Source organism: Pinus tabuliformis, chromosome 6 (assembly GCF_031772625.1).
Source record: "Pinus tabuliformis cultivar Carrire ecotype Pingquan chromosome 6, CPIR1, whole genome shotgun sequence".
NCBI lineage: Eukaryota > Viridiplantae > Streptophyta > Pinopsida > Pinales > Pinaceae > Pinus > Pinus tabuliformis.
The window spans coordinates 243,191,926-243,211,879 of record NC_142292.1 but is presented as its reverse complement, the minus strand read 5'-3'; the positions used below and the strand labels follow the sequence as shown (position 1 = coordinate 243,211,879).

General features: G+C 38.6%; 1 protein-coding gene across 4 annotated transcripts; it reads left to right on the top strand.

The window, feature by feature from the left end:
• The first annotated feature begins 9,118 nt into the window (after positions 1–9,118).
• On the top strand, positions 9,119–17,758 carry LOC149258303 (kinesin-like protein KIN-13B). Of its 4 annotated transcripts, none has more exons than XM_089415107.1 (14): positions 9,119–9,247; positions 9,403–9,674; positions 10,122–10,339; positions 10,417–10,638; positions 11,613–11,813; positions 12,126–12,233; positions 12,875–12,952; positions 13,090–13,175; positions 13,690–13,845; positions 13,967–14,269; positions 15,678–15,896; positions 15,992–16,562; positions 16,654–16,719; positions 17,011–17,758. In XM_089415107.1, the coding sequence occupies exons 3-14, from the start codon at positions 10,196–10,198 to the stop codon at positions 17,197–17,199; spliced, it is 2,343 nt and encodes a 780-aa protein (XP_089271233.1). In that variant the 5' UTR covers positions 9,119–9,247; positions 9,403–9,674; positions 10,122–10,195; the 3' UTR covers positions 17,200–17,758. The 4 variants fall into 4 exon arrangements, with proteins under 4 accessions (XP_089271233.1, XP_089271226.1, XP_089271230.1 ...); XM_089415100.1 differs by having other exon boundaries at positions 10,110–10,339; XM_089415104.1 differs by having other exon boundaries at positions 10,091–10,339.
• The last annotated feature ends 2,196 nt before the right edge of the window (positions 17,759–19,954 follow it).

Below are 19,954 nucleotides of genomic sequence, written 5' to 3'. Positions count from 1 at the left end.
TTATGCTTCAATCCATATTTTGTTGTCTCCACAGTCAGAATTAAGAGGTCTTCATAGTCTGAATCAAGAGAAGATGCCACTGAAATTGTTTTTTCTTTCTATCTCTCTTCAGATCCGAGTTCCTTTGTATCTTTGTGCTTCTCCTTAAGTCACTGCCATCCAACATTTCAACATCATTGCATTTGGATGAAATGGTGAGAGGTTGTGCCTCACTGTTTCTATTTTTCTAAGTGACCAGTATCAACTTGAGTTATATTTGACTGCACAACATTCTCCTTTCTACAGTCCTTTTGATAAGCCCTTTTTTTTGTGTTCTTGCAAGTTATCTCCACTTGCAGATTTTGATATCCAACCTGTGACTGTCTTTTAATTTCTTTCTACTGATTGACAATTGTTCTTGCTTCAAGCTCCATTCCCAGATGTGTCTGTTTGTTTGAAGGTTGCCTCTATTATTGTTCTTGATTTACGTATTCTCACATCATATCCCTGAGTCGAGACATTCAACTTCTGTAATACCAACAACATAGTTATTTTCCCTATTTCTCTAGCATTGAATGGCCTTCTCTACTGCTCCAATTTATCCGTAGTGATCAAGTGGAAAACATCTTCAACAATAGTCCAAAGAATGGTTACAAGATCATGTTCTTCAATGTAGTGCTCCTAAGAAATGATCTTTATCAAAGAATGATTGTTAATATAGCTCGTTAAGGATTTCGTAAGGACCATATCACGAATAGCTTCTGCAATAATGATCAAGAATCATAGGCTCCCCCTAACTGTATGCATCATCTCTTTTGGCAGAGTCTTCCCATCAAATGCTTAGATTGTCGAAGATCAGGTCAACGAAAAGTGTTGTTGGTTGAAGAGTTCAAGAGATTTTCGGATTGTATTTGCTTTCTTCTCCATACTTGTGTGACTTTCTTCTCTGGCATGGTTCTAGCTTGTGTAGGAGCCCAAGTTAAGTTACAATCACGTGCCATATGACCAATGTTATGACACTTGAAGCATTCTATGTTGTTCATGAATAAGAATTCATGATTTCTTCCTACAAAATTATTCCTCGAAGATTTTTGGGGACCATAATATCTATCTTTATGATATGCCCTACAATCTTTTGCTATGTGTCCAAAGTTTGTACAAGCATAATAGTAACCAAGAAATAAACTTTGGTACTTGGGAGATGGAGATTTCCTTGATGTACTTATGAAGTCTTTCTGCCTTGAGATCCTTTGATAATAGCCATTGCTTCTCGCATCCTTGACATCATATACATTTCTTCTTGGGATAGGACTTCCTTCATTGTTGCCTTGACTCTTATCCTTACCTTTGCTGAAACTGGGAGCGTCAACATTTCTTTCTGACTTCCTCGCATCTTTGTCGTTTGAAGTATTATCATTCTTGCTTGAGGATTCACCTTCATAGCCAAGACCTGATTTATCAAATGGAGATCTTTGATGGTTGATCATGTCATCCAAGGCTTGAGAGCTCTTCAAGATTTTGTCCATTCCTTCAACCTTTTTCCCGAGGGAGATAATCTCTTCTTCCAATCTTTCGCAATCATTATTCTTCTTACCAAGTTGTTTCTCAAACTCTTCCTTGGTGTTGCTTCATTTGCTTCTATTTTAAAGGAGATGATATCTAACTTCATTTTGAAGATTTCTTCATTTTCCTTTGCTAGACTGATCTCCATTTCTTCTTGATCCTTGTACCTTTACATGTTTCGGCCTTGAGAAGGTTGATGTCAGATTTTAGTTTGAAGATTTCTCCATCCTTTGCTTTTAGTTGACATATCATGGTGTTTCTCTCCTTTTCTGCTTCATCAACCTGTCCTTCTATGATTTCCAATGCTTCCATTGTCTTCTCAACTCCTTGTGCTTGTTTCCTTGCTTCTTCTAGTTGTGATCTAAGGGAGGAGACCTCTTCCTTGTATTGACCAATCTCTGCTTCAAGTTTGTTCAAGCTCTGGTGCCTTTGTTCAAGGTGGCTTGACAAGTTATCTTCCCGTTTCTTTGCTTTATCCAATTGATTTGTCATGGATATGACTTCTTCATGATGCTTTCTTTTGTTTTGATGAAATTCCTTCTTAAGCTTGGCAAGCTCTTCATCCCTTTCTTGTACTTGAAGCTTGACAAGGTCAACTTTCTTCCTTGTTTGGTCTTGGTCACCAGCTAGTGCTTTCTTATTAAGTTCCTCATTTTCCTTTTTCAAATTGATAATCTCTTCCATGGCAGCCATAAGTTTAGTGAGGAGATCTTCTTCAAAATCTTTTTCATTCTCTTCATCTTCTAGGTCTTCTTTAGCCTTGATGTCATCATTCTCATTTTCAGCTTCTATGATGGGTTCTAGATTTCCTTCTTGGTTTCCATCATCTTCTTGACTAGTGGTCATGGTCAATGCTCCTTTTGAGTGAAGGTCACAAAGTTTGTCCCATATACCCTTTGTTGACGAACATGTTCCTAAGTTGTTCTTTATAGAATCAGGTAGCCCATTCAAGATTGCCTTCATTGCTTTTGAATTGTACTCCTTGGATACTCCATTCATCATGCTATCAGTAATTAATGATTCCCATACTTCAATGCCTTGAGTCTTTAAGAAATTCCTCATTCTTGCTTCCCATATATCAAAGTTTCCATTGAACCATGGAGCCTTCACAAATTGATTAACTTCTATTTCAGTGGTAGAGGGAGACACAACTTTAGGAGGATTGGAGACTTTCTTCCTTGGCTTCGCCATTTTTGTTCTAATTATCAACCTTCAAGCTGTTAGGCTTTTAGTGAAGGTACTGGCTCTGATACCAATTGTTGGAAATACTGAGAGGGGGGGTGAATCAGTATTTCTTTTCAACTGTTATTTTTACCAATTAAATCATTTCTATTTAGAACACAAAATGAACAATAGGAATAAATGCTTTTATTAATATAATCATTGCAATAAATCAGGTGCAATATATATAAGGATCCAATCTGTTGCCAAGCACCAACTTGGTCTTTTGTGAGGCTCCAACCTCTAGGGCACCAACCCTATCTTCTCAAGGCACCAACCTTGTGTTTAGGAGCACCAACTCCAAGGACACTAATCCTTCCAATTCTGAGGCACCAACCCCAAGGGCTCCGACCCTATCTTGTCAAGATATGTTTGGTAGTAATTCTCAGCTCCCAAAATCTTCTTCACAGAGTTCTGTCAATCTATAGCTTCACTATAGTCTCCATGCTACATCATTAATTACAACATGTCTTCATATGAAGGAGTCTTCACAACTCTTCATATTGCCCACGCAAAGTCTGCAAAGTTGCCTCTCACTGTCGAGATATCTTACTTCCAAGAAACGAATTCACAAACACTTCAATGCTGGTGCTGTATACTGCTCCCTTCAAACGATGATAGATGAAACTTTGTTTCCTTTCACAGAACTATTCTTCAAATTGTGTTATGTACTTCTTCCATAGATTAATTTATCATAGGTCTGAGCCTTTCAAAGATTAACCCAATCAACAGAATTTTTTCGTCCTTCAGCTTCCTCTTGTCCTGCTGGACCTTTGGCTTCCTTCTGTCCTGCTGGACCTTCGGCTTCCTTATATCTTGCTGGACCTTCGGCTTCCTTCTGTCCTGCTGGACCTTGGGCTTCCTTCTGTTCTGCTGGACCTACAGCTTCCTTCTGTCCTGCTGGACCTACAGCTACTTTCTGTCCTGCTGGACCTACAACTACATTCTTTCTCACTCGATCTTTGACTTCTTTTGTACCTTCATCGTCTGCTAGACCTTTTGGCTTCTCGACCTTTCGACTTCTCGATCTTCGGCTTCCTTCTTCTTCCGCTGGACCTTTCAGCTTCCTTCTTCGCTCGCTTGACCTTTGGCTTCTCGACCTTTGACTTACTCTATCTCTTCAAGTTCACGAGTTGTGAACTTCTTTATACTATGTTTTTATGCCCGAGATCAATGCTCAGAAGTGAAGCGTTTTAACTCGTTTTTATACGAGTTTCACCAATACTCAAAAGACACGTTCATTTGGAAGGAGAGGCCGACTTATGGATATTCATCCAATTACTCATAAACTTGTTTTATTTACGGAGGATTTCATAGGAGAGACTGTACCCAAGGAGGTTCCACATCCACATCATCAATCACAATCGCAACTTTCAGTGGTCTGCAATCACAACTCTTAACATCACCGATATTCACACCGCGAACACGATATAATATTAAACTATCGTTAATAGATCCTTCGGGTCCATAGCGAATATCGCAATCGGCAGTTCGATTCACAAGACTTATCGCAATCGGCAGTCCGGCGGTGTCAACCCTTATGATTTGCATAACTTCCTCGATACCTGGACACGATATTGAATAAAGGTATATTCTATGGAGCTATTGGGTCCACACCTTATATTGCAATCGCAGTTTTTATTGTGACATCCCTTAGAAACTAGCAATACTGCGGATGCGATATTGTATAAAGTCATGTTATAATGGTGCAACGGGTCCGCAATATTATATCGCAATCAGAGGTTTTACCCTGACAACCCTATAAGACTTGTGATATGGCAGATGCGATGTTATATTAGGGCTGTTACTATAACATGTTCGGGTCCGCATGTATTATCGCAATCACAGTTTTAGTGTGACATTGACTTCCGACGAGGCAGACGCGATATTACATTAGGGCGTGTTCTATTGGAGCATCGGGTCCGCGTATTATATCGCAATCTATGGTTTGCAGGACTTTGACTAGCACACGGATTAAAACAGCCTTAACCCCTGCAGTTGAATGTGATCTAAGAGTTGAATATGAGATCGATGACTAGGATTGAGTGCGGGACTTCAGCCACGATCAAGGAAATCCGTACTTTCCTACCCCCGCAATTGCTAATCACCATCGATCTAATTAATCTGTTGATTTGACGATCCAAATCTATTCCTCTGCCATTCTTCTTTCGTAAGCACTTGGGTTTGATCTCCTGTGACTTCTCTTCACTCTTTCGCTCTTCCGATAGCTGTTGCTCCTGTGGCTTATCTTCCTGTGACCTCCGATAACTCTGTTTATGCTCCTTCGTTGTTTTCTTCCTATCAGTTCTTCTTGGGCATATATTACATGTGATACTTCTGATATGGCTCCTCCGATGTTTTCTTCTTTACTCCTCCGTTATGTTAGCTCCTCCGATATTTCATGCGATATCTATGATATGGCTCTTACTCTTGACTTGGCTTTCTTGTGGCTTCTCTATGATTTTCGATGGATACTCTTTGATGACTCTTGTTCTTGTCTTCTAATGGCTTTCCTCCTTGGGTCTATTTCTTCTATTATGTCTGTATATATATATATATATATATTCATTCCATATGTTGTATTCAGTCCTTGGGTCCTTCATGGGCAACATTATGATCACCAAAATTTGCCATCACAAACACTGCCATATTGACATTAATGACAACCTTGATTAACACGGTCTAGGTGTGAGGAAATTTTCCTTTCTCCCCGACTTTTTTTGTTCCAGGTGTAGATACTGTTTTGAGTCTCTACATCAACCATTTCCATCTGGTCTATTGCTACTTTGAAGGCCTCCACGTCTTTGTCTAGTTTCCTTAGGCCACCTTTCTTCTCAGATATGTTGAGAATCATATTGAAGTCCCCTCCCATGATCGAGTGAGTGTCTGACAGGGCTTCTTGAATCTTTTCCAGAGTGGATAACATGTTGATTCTTTCATTGGGCCAATGAGGCTCGTAGACATTTGTGACACAAAGGGTTTTTGTAGTGTCGATTATTTGGAAGACTGCACATAGGATGTTGGGGGTTGTAATGGAGGTTTTGAGAACCAACAAACTTTTATTTCAAAGACTGAGTTGGCCTCCCGCTGTGTCTTTAGCAACAGTAGCGACATTTTCATAGCCCTTCCAACATTGGATTTGGAGGGAAGAGATTGCTTCTAACCTACTTTTTCCTCTTGAATGAAAGTTGTTTCGAGTTTACTTGCCATGATCTTTTGCTTGAGGAGTCTCCTCTTTGCAGGTCCATTTAGACCTCTTATATTACAAGAAATTAACTCCATTGGGAAGGTTTTTGAGTTAAGACTAGATCCCTTACCTTTCCTTCGTTAATTAGCCTTGCTCCCAACTCCTGCGGTATTTGATAGGTGCTATTTCTCCCACGTTTCCTTCCTACTCCTTTTGGATTGTACTTTTTGTCAGGATGTGATACTTGATTTTGATCTTGGAGAGATCTCGATATTGTCTCTTAGTCATTGCTTGCTTTAGCTCTTCTTGATAAAGGTATGCCTCTTCGATTTTTTGTAGGTATTCCTGCAGGATGGATTCTAATCCTCTCCTGTCCCAAAATTCTACAATTTTGTTGAGATCCATGTCCCCTAGCATTTCTTCAATTGCCTCTTCCTCCGCTGAGTTGTTGTTTGCTTCATGCTCCATTTCGATGTCTACATATTCTTGCGCTGTCATGCTTAGGATGGCTGAGGGGCCTAATTCTTTTTCTTGGTCCATCGGAGGGATGGGTGTCTGTTTGCTTGCATCAACTTCTATTTCAATGTTGTCTCTGCTTGCTCTTCCAGCTCTTCACTGAGAGTTTCAAACTTGTTCTTGTTGGCTTGGCTTGGAGGGGTTGATTTACCTTGAGGCTTTTGGTTGTTCCTGTTCCGAGAGAATACCTTTGTAAAGCCTTGCTCGTTCGTCTTCTGCTGAGCTTGAGAGTTAGCAGTCTGAGTAGCGTTTTGGGGACAGTCCCTGAAAAGATGGCCATGCTCATTGCCTTTGCGACATTTGAAGGGGATGTGTTCATAATCTATGCTTTGTAGTCAGATTTCATCTTTGCAGACCAACTTTATAACTTCCAGGAGAGCCCCTAAAACATCCAAACAAGCGTATATCTGGCCATAGGATACATAACGCCCAACATGGGTGCCTTTCGACATCTTAATATATTCTCCAAATGTATCCCCCAACCCTTTGAGGATAAATGGAAACTGGTAGTTCGTGGGCAGGGAGTAAACCCTGATCCAAACTGGGACCCTTGGGAAGTCCTCCTTTCAGGGGGTAAAGTTCTCTTTCCAAAATCTCATATATAGGCCTGCTGAGTTGATGAAATAGGGACCTCTCTCAAAGATGTGGTCCTTGTCCTCCAACAGGTTAAAAATCACTGCGAAAAACCCTTTTGATAAAAATTGGAGCTTGATCCCTCCTTTTGGCTTCCATTTCGCTTGGATCCACCAGTGTAAAGATTTCTATGTAGATCAGAAGCCCATGAATTTACAAATGACAACGTGCTCTTGCATGTATTCTCTATATGCCACTACATCCAGATCCTCTATTTTTAGAGTTGGTATTTTCTTGATCTTTGGTTTGCATGGATTGACTGCTTGTGGTGGAACTGTGTGCTTCCCACTGGAGCTTGCAAACTTAGTGGTTGGCTGATGGTCCGAGCCCTTTTGTGCCCCTCCCTCTCTCGAGTTATTAACAACCTGCTTCTTGAAAGCGTCGAGTGAGGTAAGTTTGGTAAAGGAGGATTACTTTTCCTTCCCTTTGCCAGCGAGAACTTCGCAGAAGGAGGGGTCTCCTGGACCCCCTCTTAACACTGCCATGGTAGGTAGTAGGACAAAACCTTAGGACATGATCAGAAACTTGTCTCCCGTGCTTAGATTGTTTAATCTTTCACTTTGTGAAAATCACATTAACATAAACCACAATTAAGAATTAATATATCACTTATGAGAATTGAACATGGGTGAGGAGAATAATAATCATTCCTCCTTACTACCCAAGCTAAACTCAATTACCATATATTTATTAACACATTTTTGCATAGAAATAGATATAGATCCTTAATAAAAACCCAAAAACATAAATAATATCAACTCATATCCTTAACTAAATCACTAAACTATAAATAACATCTAAGTCCATCCTATAATGATTATGTCAACATTTCTTCATCTTAAAAAACAAGCCAACTTAAAATAATAACTTTTTATTTATTTATCAATAGTTCATATTTAATAAATACAAATAATTTAATAACATTAAATATAAAACATTTAAAAATATTTTTTTCATACTTATAACTTTTTATTTATAAATATCAATCATTAACCAAAATATCCAACATCGTCCCCACATAACATCTACAATCATGCTAATGATTTCCTTCCCACCATTTAAGGAGTGATGTAAACCAGTTTTCATAGAAATAAATTAACCAGACTTAGCATCAATGACTTCCATGCGGAAAATGATCATGCCAGCTATTCCCCTCCTTGGGGGCCAATGTATGTGATATAAACCCTGGGTTTTCATAGAAATAAATTAGCCAGACTTAGCATCAATGACTTCCCTATGGAAAATGATCATGCCAGCTATGCCCCCTCCTTGGGGGCCAATTTAAACATGGGCTGTTCCTGAAATACAATATCATATAAACCCCACTCACACCTGATACTTCTAAAAATTCAAAGGGGACGCCGAGTATTTCACTGTACGAAGAAAATTCAAATTCAAACAGTAAAATATTTGTTTATTCAAAGCACCCACCAACACCGAGAATCACAATCTTGAATTTCCCTCCCACAGCCCGACATTCAAACGATGGAGGGCGCGCGGGAGCATATCCACGGCCCCAACCAACAATGGAAACGGCCCGAATTCCAATCAATGAAGACCTTCACAGTCTCCACTCATCACCCTGCCCGTCAGTGGGGTCAATCCTGCCATTGGATTGCGAGATCGAGCCATACAGACAGGGTTGAGAATTCAATTAGGGTTCGTTGTGGTAAATTTAAATTTAAATATCTATTTTAAAATTATATATATGAAGTTGGAATGAACTTTATAAGAAATTTCGGAGGGTTTCTTTATATTTTCTGGATGGTAAATTAGTAAACCGCGGTTTTTTATATTTGTAGATGATAAATCAGTAAACGGTTAGTTTTGATTATAAGACCCTGTTATAAATGAATTGAAGAACATTTTAACTCTAAACCATTTAAACTAAACCAAACCTTACAAGAATTGAAAAATAATCAACAACTAGCACATTTTAACTCTAAACCATTTCAACTAAACCTTAAGATTATCTATATTACATCCAAATTCTGTTTCCAAAAATTGTAATAAGTCAGATTAATCATTTCATTTCCACATTTGTCATCTTCGCCGTTGGATTTCTTTAAGAGACACGATCTTTAACGCAGCACGGACAGCAGGGTCTCTCGGACTGGAAACGGTCAGACTGGTCAAGTCTGTCTTATGGTAAATGGGAACTCCCCCGTCGGGTGAATTAAAAGACCCACTTGGACCTTGCCGTTAGATTTGATTTTACATATTTTGAAAACCGAGGAATTAGGAAAAATATGTTTATGCTTTTTAATAATTATATTTTGAGTCAATTTCTGCCTTCTGAACAGAGGATAGGAGAGGAGATGCAAGGCAGAAACGACTAAGAAGAGGACCAGGGTTAGGAGGAACTTATTATATACACTCACCATTCTTCTTCTTGCCTCTCACCCTCTTCTCACCCTCTTCTCCTTGGAATTCCCTTCCATTTGTACCCGCTTTTGTTAACTATTGTAAACTTCCTGTAAAAGTACGGAGCATGAGTTTTGCTTTCCCTGCTGTTTGATGGAGATGCTGCCCCGAGGTCTTCTGATTGCTTGATTCTGATTGACACACTGCTCATGTAAGAACCCATTGTTGGTTTTTATTAAACCTGCTTCTAATTTTGAATTTTCTCAGGCGCTGGCTTTAGTTGTTAATATATTCTATTCATTTGGGTACACTTTGGCGATTCTCAGAATTTGCGTTTGAAGTATTGAGTTTGTACTGATTTTCTAAGTTCCGGATATGGAATTGTAGTCTGAGGTTGGAATGATGCTCTATTGTTTAGCGATATATGCGCTGTTTGGAATGTGTGCTGATTATTGTTTCCTCATTGTGTTTATCGAATGTGTTCATGGGTTTTGTAGTTGAGCTCTGCAAAAGGGGTTGAGGCTGTTCCACTGCCTGCCGCGTCTGCTTTTTCCTTTTGTTTAGAATATCTATTGGAAAATCTTATTTTTGGGATTGATCATTCTAAATGTGTATGTTTGTACTTAGACTGCTGCTCTGATCACAGTTTTGGGGGCAGGCTTGTATTGGTTCGGACTTGTTCGAAGCCTCTCTGGAATATATTGAGGGTGATTAGAATCCCCAGTTGTGAGCATGATAGGAAGACAAATGCAGCAGACAAGCGCTGCAATGCAGAACATACGCCACCACAACATGGAGGCTTCTGGTGACCCTATGTTTGGGAAGCTGCTGCAATCTGCTGGCCTTCAACATCTGGCATCTGCTGCCAACTTGCAGGTTGGTTCATTCCCTTCTTTGTAATCAATCAAAATAATGGACGGCGCCTGATGTGCTTCGCTGAAATTGTGAAGCAGGATTATACAAACTATGGTATTCAAGCAGCTGACAGCAAGTCGAGGATGTACAAAACAAACAGGGCTGCGAATGGTGGTGTAGAGCTCTATTCTGAGCCTTCAACTCCTCCAGTTTATTCAAGGTCTTCAAGTCAGAAGAACGTGGATGGTAGACTATCCCCAAGTGAATTGAGTCCTGGTATTTTGGACCTACACTCCATTGACACTGAGCTCTTGCCTGAGGTAAGTGTCAGAGCTTTGCCTCCTATAGCTGACAACGTTATTGTATTTTTTGTGTTGTTGGAAATATCTCTGTTTTGTCGTGGGGCCTATGCTGCCTTTGCAAGTGAAATGGCTTCGAAAAGTTTGAAAGTGATACCAGTTGTTGCCTATAGAGAACCATTAACCATTAGCATGAACCCACTATTCTCAAACCTGCCAATTGATACAGGGCCTATGCTCCACAGATATGATAAATCCCTCAAATTTTGAAATCCAAGGGTTTATACTCTGGGGCCATGAAAGTTTTTGAATTATCCAAATCTACTAATTATTGCCATTGAGTAAACATTCAATCTCGCCTGCCTTGCATGGAAGTCTCTTCTGATGTTAATCCCGGATCATAGTCTGTATCAGAGTATTCAAAGATCCGTTTCCATGACTCGTTGCCTTGCCTTATTGAGTCGGGCTTGTAGCACGATTCCTTGGAAATTAAATCACTGATCTCCATTGTGTACGGTTGACTTACTACATCCAAGGTAATCGCCAAGCTATGGGCACCCAATGACAGATGTTACCCAGTCGCTACTACATGCAGAACATCTATGCATGTTGGGAAATCTTATCACATACATTCTATAATGCATATCTCAGTGTCTTGATAAGTAAATACAAATTCTAATATAAGGTCTATAGTCCTTTGGTCGAAGGGGGCATTAGTTATTAATTTGATCCATTCACTGATGGACTACAATGGGTAGAAATGCTGAGAAAATTATAGTGCTATTTAGATTTGGTTTGTGTAAATGGGTTCAAACTTCATCAACATTGTACATTCTATTTAGATATCATTTTGACACTTAGAGAATCCGATTATAATATCATTGTTAGAACTGTTATTTTGCTGGAATGGAGTATAGAAATTTACTTGAAGGGCCAACCGACTCTGTTGTGTGTGCTCTGTATTGTCATCTCATGTACACTTCCTTATCATGCAGGCATCTGTACCGGGGTTGTATGATACCAGCTCTCCTTTCATTTCATTAGCCGAGAGGGAACTTGAAATTGATTCTGATGTATTTTCATCTGGCAGTAAGCAACAAGCTAACAGAATGAGGGTTCCATTGGATAGTGGCATGCTAAGAGGTGTCCCTAGTGATAGAGAGAAAGCTGGTGCAGGGGCCAAAATCAAAGTTGTGGTAACTTGGATTCACTTTTTCTTTAGTTTTAGCAGCTTCATATTAATAGATTCAACCTGGAACTTCTTATTTCCTTTTGTTAGTCTCTTTTACCTGCAGCCATCATGTTTCTCACAAGGATGTTAAGTGTATTTGTTTGGAGGATTGACGATGAATTCATAAACTATGAAATAAGATAGTGAATATAATGATTTCCACCGATCCTCTGCAATCATGTCATTTGAGATGAGCTTGCTGTTATTTTTATTGTGACACGAATTTTTGTTCTCACACATTGGTTTTGCAACATATGTGATGTTGGTTGTTTAACAGGTTCGTAAAAGGCCTCTCAACAAAAAGGAGATTTCTAAGAAAGAAGAAGATATTATAACCATTGAACCAAACCATACTTCTCTTACAGTTCACGAGACTAAGCTTAAGGTTGGTTGTTTTTATGGCAGATTATCCTACAAGTGGATTCGTCGTTGACAATGTCTTGCCCATGCTAAACACTTGTATTTTATTTTTTATTTTTTTCCTTCTGATTTTGACTATCTTGAATTTGGTTTGTTTTAGAATGAATATGTTCTATGTACTCTATCTTGATGATGTGTTCAATTCTTATCTCGATCTTCAGTTGTTTCTATCGATCCCTTTAGGCTTCTTAGGGGCATAAATAAAAGTTGAAAGCTCATCTGTCTCTCTCAAATGCTAAGGTTCTCAAATCCTGAAGGAAATGTTGACAATTTGAATGCTCAAGTATCAAAGATGAATAAATGCTATTAAAAGTGAGCTGTGCATTTTTGCTCTGGGAATGCTATTGTCTAATTCTAAATTATTCACTCCTGTGATATTCTAGATGAATTTAGTTGCTTGCAGAAGAAACCCTTTGCAAGCTGCTATTTGACTGGTCCTCATATGAATAATAGTCTTCTAATTCTTTACTGCTTGACTTTAATATTGTCTATGATTTAAAGTAAATCTCGAAGGCATACTCCTATACGGAAGGTCAAGACTCAAGATTTGTCTTGCTTGAAATGTGCTTTTATTTCTAAAAACTACAATATGCCTTTATATTGCAGGTGGACTTGACTGCATATGTTGAGAAACATGAATTTGTTTTTGATGCAGTGTTAGATGACCAAGTGTCTAACGATGAGGTCAGCTAACACCCCAAGTGATATACTTTTATGATTTTCTATACATTTTGAATAAACTGTTGGTTGGGGACTACGGTATGTTAGCATGGACATTGACATATGTAATAACTTCCCATACTTCTTTGTTTGTTTTGTAGGTGTACAGAGTGACTGTTGAACCCATTGTTCCAGCAATATTTCAACGGACTAAAGCAACATGCTTTGCATATGGGCAAACAGGCAAGTATTTCTGTTGTATTCTATTTCTTGTGATCTTATCAATGTTAAAGTGCCCATCTCATCTCTATTCTGGGATGTATTGTAATGATTATTTCATTTTATAGTATGCTTTAAGTCATAGTAACAGATAAAGGTGAAGTTTTCCAGCAGTGGTCATTGCATACTAAGTCGTTATTGCCAGCCTATATCTTTATAACAGGGTTAAGATCATTTGTTATAACAGTGGTATAACAGTTGATATCATTATACCGTTGTATTTCTCCAGCAGATGACATTCCATATTAAGTCCCACAATACTAATTTGAACTGTTATCACAACACTGGGATTCATCTATTGTGCGGAAGAACCTGCTAGTAGCCAGAAAAAAGGGCCTTACATCTTGGGGACAATGTGGTCTTTTGATCTGTATTGTTGCATAGGCTCATTCAAATTTCACTTCTCTATCTAGAAATAAACATTCAAGCACTTCCATGTATTCACCTAAACATTTGTTTTGACCTTGTTATGTGACAGGCAGCGGAAAGACTTTTACCATGCAGCCCTTGCCACTGAAGGCCTCCCAGGACATTCTGAGATTAATGGACCAAGTTTACAAAAATCAAGGATATCAATTGTGCTTCAGTTTCTTTGAAATTTATGGTGGCAAGCTTTATGATCTACTGAGTGAAAGGAGGTTGTGTTTCAACCTATCATAATTTTGGGATTTTTCACCTCTAGGGATGTTCATTGATGAATAAGATTAAAGCAATATTCCTAAAAATGGTTCCCTTGGATGACCTTTATTTTGGGTACAGGAAGCTTTGCATGAGAGAAGATGGCAAACAGCAAGTCTGTATTGTGGGCCTGCAAGAGTTCAGAGTATATGATGTGGAGACTATCAAAGATTTCATTGAAAAAGGAAATGCTTCTAGGAGCACTGGCACAACAGGAGCAAATGAGGAGTCATCACGTTCTCATGCAATTCTTCAACTTGTCATCAAAAGATCAGTTGATGGCAGTGAATCAAAGCCTGCTCGTTTGGTTGGGAAACTCTCATTCATAGATCTTGCTGGAAGTGAGCGTGGTGCTGATACCACAGATAATGATCGCCAAACAAGGTTTGCAAATAAGCCTTCTGATCGGTATACTATGTGCTGTGATTTTAGGACATTATTAGAATACTCATTTTCTTTGTGAACTGTACTTCACTTTACCAAAGTAAGTGTTGGCTTTGAACCTTGTGTGAGCCCTCAAAGACCAAAACATATATATTACTAGTATGGAATATAAAGAACATGAAGGACATGGAAATCCGAGTATCCAACATGTGACACAAATTAATGAATTGCACACAAAAATGAAATATAGACAAAGATTCAATTTAGAAACTAAAATATTTACATGATGATACAAATTTCATCATACATACAACTAGTACTACGTCAATGACGATAATTGACAAACGCACAATAAATTGACAGCAATTGTAGTCCCACTTCCAACAAATGAAGCTCTTGCAGACCCTGATAAAATTGAAGGGGGGGGGGGAGGCATTGTCAATGGGGGCATTCCTCCCCTTCCTTTGCCCTTTTCCAACTTCCCTTGATTGAGACATGATTGCGGTGATATGAAGAAAAAACAGATTGCCGAAAGGAAAACAAGTTGCTGTAGGAAAAACAGACTGCTGTAGCAAAAATAAAAAAATGGATGGCAAATCCACTTACCAGCACTTTGACTCCTCTAAAACTGGTTACTCTCCTTTATTAATACTGCCCTTGATTGTGCCATGATTGCTGTGATATGAAGAAAAAACAGATTGCCGTAAGAAAAACAAATTGCTGTAGGAAAAACAGACTGCTGTAGCAAAAATAAAAAAATATGGATGGCAAATCCACTTACCAGCACTTTGACTCCTCTATAACTGGATACTCTCCTTTATTCACACTGCCCTTGATTGAGTCATGATTGCTGTGATATGAAGAAAAAACAGATTGCTGTAAGAAAAACAAATTGCTGTAGGAAAAACAGGCTGCTGGAGCAAAAATAAAAAAAAGTATGGATGGCAAATCCACTTACCAGCACTTTGACTCCTAAAACTGGTAACTCTCCTTTATTCACACTCCCACAGCTCCCAAAATGTGACTGCATGAGTGAAAAACAGGGGCAAAAACAAGCAGACACGTGTACGAAAATCATGACACAAGCCTGACACATGTCAAAAACGGCACAGGACATGAGTCAAATTTGTGTCTGACATGTGCCAGGCTCGTGTCGTGTCCGACACAAAGGATACAAGGGGCGGGTGCGTCAAGTAACTTGTGTATATATATATATATACACACACACACACAAGATATGTATATATATATATATCTTGTCAGCTAACAAAGATATATATATATATATATATCTTTTTTTTAGGGTTTCTTCTGTGAAAAAAGTTTTCAGTTTTTAATAGGGAAGTTTGGTTTTGTTAGATAAGGTTAAAGTTCTAATTTGCTATTGGCAATTCTGTTTGCCCTGCAGAATGGAAGGAGCGGAGATCAATAAGAGCTTGCTTGCTTTGAAAGAATGCATACGTGCTCTAGATAATGATCAAGTTCACATTCCATTTAGAGGGAGCAAGCTAACAGAAGTACTACGAGATTCATTTGTTGGCGACTCACGCACTGTCATGATATCCTGTATTTCTCCAAACTCAGGCTCTTGTGAACACACCCTGAACACACTAAGATATGCTGACAGGTGAGAATACTTGAAAAAATGAAGTAATGACATCTTCATTCTGTGGGATTACATTATTGTTTCCCATTGACAGCAGATATCTGTTTTTAATGCAGGGTTAAGAGTCTTTCAAAATCTAACAATTCAAAGAAGGATATGAGCTCTCCTGCTACAACACTGAGAGAGTCATCTAGTGCTCCACTGACTCTACCATTGTCGTCATCATTGCTTTCACAGCACACTTCTGAAAACAATAGCTTGGATCTTCAAAGTGATTGCAATAGATTTGGCTGGCATAAACAGTCAGATGGTGAGACTTACCAGCATTTTACAATGGATCATGGTCCCCCAAGTGGACGCGATGATAGCAATCTCTCTTCAGCATATTCAGATGCAAGAATGAACAATAATAATGCTGTTGTCAATGGGTATGATCCTTCCACTGCTGAGGAGTCACAGGAGCAAGACAAGCAAATTCCTTTCCAATCTTGGAGGAAGGGCAAAGCTGATAGATATTACAATCAGAATCCGAGAGAAGAAGCAATAAAGATGAATAATAATGTAGCTGCTGATAGGAGGCAAAGAGATATTTCTGGTGCAATCCATACAAGATTAAAGTCCAGGGATACAGTAGATTCAGATATGGATATTTTGGATCCTGACGAGGAACTTGATGCCATTCTTAAGGTATGGTTTTGTTGATTGCAACAGCCTTGTATTTGTAATGTTAATTATGGTCTATGAGCAATGACATTGTCTTTGTTTCCTACGATGGTAGGAAGAGGAGGATCTTGTGGTTGCTCATCGCAAACAAGTTGAAGACACAATAAATATTGTTATGGAGGTGAGCTAAACTGTTTGAACTTGGAGATACATTTATTTTCATAATTATATACTTACGAAAGCTCAATGAAGCAATTTCTTCTTTAGTCAATAATTATGATCAACTGGGATCTTTATTAACTATTGCGTAGTCAATTTTGCTTTGGTTCCCTTATGTGTACAGGCACCTTGGTGTAGGGCTTGTATTCAACACTACATATTATGTCTTTGAACCTTAGCTGTTCCTTTCCTGAGTAGAGTAGCATATTATTAAGTAGAACTGATTATTTTATGGAGTTACGTTTATGTGCAGGAAATGAAGATGCTGTCTGAAGTGGATCAACCGGGAAACCAGATAGATAAATACATTTCCAAATTGACTGATATTCTTTCGCAAAAGGCAGCTGGAATACTAAGCTTGCAAAATCGGCTCGCACGATTTCAGAGGCTTCTTAGTGACCAGAATATTCTGTCTTGTCCAGATGGAGTTAAACCTGCATAATACAATCTACATAAGTGCAGAAGCTACTTATTTTCTGCTGTGCACAAAAGCAGAACGTGATACAGGTTTTAAGGATCCAATGCAAGACTACCAGCTTGATGTGCTTTCTTCCTTATGAACATATATGGATTATATTTTGGATTGGGATAGTAATACCTTATTACTGATAATAGGGTTTTCTGAGAGAGGTGTAGGTATGTATAATTTGTATCACTGCTTGAAAATTACCTCTAGAAGGGGTTGTCATATGCATCATGGAGTTGTAGCTATCATAGGTCTGTATGAGTTCCACATGGTAGTAATGCGCTATGGAGTTGCAGCTTGACCAGTTATCACATGTAGGGAAGCAGTTGCTATGTACAGAGTTTTGGAGAATATAGATACTTGTTGAGGCCTTTGAGGGATGTGGGTTTTCCCAATTAAGGAAAACTTATTGGAAATATGAGGAAAAGTTGTGTTTAAAGTTTAAACAGGGTTTTGAAACCATTAATTCGTAGATTTAATGGATGTGACAATGTCCAAGAGGGCTTTCAAGAATGTCCAAGCTACTTATCACAAAGCGAGTTGTTAGTCAATTGGCCACATCTTACAATCACCAGGCGCATTTGACTGTTAATTGTTGTTTACTGCTCTGCTTGCAATTTTGTTTCAATGCTATACCTATAGTATTGGCTTACTAGTTATTACCATTGCCATTATAATTATGCAGAATATGAGAATTTATGTTTCTCTTGTGCACATGCAATGCAATATCTGATAATGTGCTTATCCTAAATTGGTTCGACTAGTAACAGTAAGAAACACTGCTAGATTGGTTCAACATATTATAGTAAAGGGGGATTGAACATACATATAATTGCAATAACATAGCAGTCATGTCAAACAACATGCTGAATTCAGTTCAATCAACTCATTTCGTTAATTGAATTCTCACTGTCAGCTATCTGTCTGCCTGCAGTGTGCACAGCTCTCATAGTTCATTATATCCAAATTTATGAAGCAATCTCAAGACTCATAATAATGAATCTAACTGCATTTTCTAACGAACCAACTGCATTTGGTTACATTTTTTGGTTTTCTTCCTCTTCCACTTAGAGATCTAAAGTTTGGGGTGACCTTCATGTTCTTTGGAGTGATCACTCATGGCAGGGATGGAATCCTCTATTGCTATGGTCATTCCAGAATCCAAACACGGTGCTAGACTGTCCTTCAAATTCACTAGTGTATGCTTGTTGACCAGATCTTTTGTTTGGCCCATTGCTGTTGCATCCTTGCTGCTAATTAATTCTTGTAACGTCTTTTGTTGCTTTTAACGTATTGACCCTTGCCAGAGTTCTCTAAATTTTCTAAGATATTTCAACACTAGGTGTTCCTCATAAATTTACCTTTAAACATTTTTTTTCCCTAATTTGTAGGCTTTATTTTTGGGCTTGGTCCAGAATCCCATCATATTGCTGCTGATGGCCTAGAATGGCATGCACATAACTCAGCTAATGAGGCTTCAATTGTGTTATGCAAGAATCTTGTTGACCAGTCCTGACAGTTATGAGTTTCACAGACCTTGTTTCAACCTTTCTTTTAAAATACAATTTTATGTGCTCCTTTTCTTATTGCTCTTGAACCTGAGATAGCAGCAAAACAGAAGTAGAGCTTTTCAAAGTTAAAGGGAGTTGTTCCTGTTTTCTTTCTTGTGTAATAGATTGTATGATCTCTCAGTATTCATGAACTTTTAATGACCAATGGTACCTTTGCTAGTGACCTTTGTATTAGTTTTCCCACTCGTGTCTCCTTGTTGCATACAATCAGCACTAATAGAACGTTTGAACGCCTATCCACATGCTTCCGCTACTGAATTTAATGTAATATCCATATGTTGGCCTTTTGCTTCCGCTACTGAATTTAGTGTAATATCCATATGTTGACCTTTGGACGCTTTGTAGTATATTTCTTGCTCGGTCTGCTGATTTTGGCTCAATTTGGATGTGGTGAAACTTGTAGAATCTGCTATTATTGTTTCTTATTCCTCCTTTCACCTCCCAGTATTTGATATTTCTATGTAATGCTGTTGATCTCTCATCGTTAACTTTCTCGTAGTTCTTTTATCATTGACTTCTACAGCTGTTTCCTTTGTTGTTTGGTTACCCATTTTGGGGAAGGGCTGGTTACCCTTGTTTGGTTACCCATTTTGGGGAAGGGCTGGTTACCCTTGTTTGGTTAACTTTCTTGTAGGCCTTTGATACTTTAACATTGTTGTTATGTCCCAATAGTGGCACTTGACCTAGCCCCTTCTGTAACCTGTGCTAGACCATTTCCTTTCACTTGCATTTTGGTACTACGATCTGCCATTTTTCTTGTTAGTCAACGTCACTCCCCAAGATGGCTCCACACAAGCCAATTGGTTTACACCTCATAGGCTGATTTGTTTGATATAAAGATGATCATAAATAGCCATTTTTCTTGTTAGTCAAAGTTGCTCCCCAAGGTAAATTGGCTCCACACAAGCCAATTGGTTTACACCTCATAGGCTGATTTGTTTGATATAAAGATGATCATAAATAGGTGATTCTTCTTGGCTAGAATATTTTTCATGTTAAATGGTTGCTATAAATAAAGGTAGAGTGGGACTATCTTTCTATAAATACCTACAAGCGGTTGCCACATTTGAGTTGTAATTGGCCATTGTTTCAAGCATGCAGCTCAAAACCAATATATAGCTACAAGTGGTTGCCACATTTGAGTTGTAATTGGCCATTGT

Excerpts from the sequence above, each read along its gene's own strand:
- LOC149258303 (XM_089415107.1), top strand. The coding sequence starts at position 10,196 with ATGATAGGAAGACAAATGCAGCAGACAAGCGCTGCAATGCAGAACATA. Across the intron at positions 10,639-11,612 it reads ACACTGAGCTCTTGCCTGAG|GCATCTGTACCGGGGTTGTA; the intron begins GTAAGTGTCAGA and ends CTTATCATGCAG. Across the intron at positions 15,897-15,991 it reads ACACTAAGATATGCTGACAG|GGTTAAGAGTCTTTCAAAAT; the intron begins GTGAGAATACTT and ends TTTTTAATGCAG.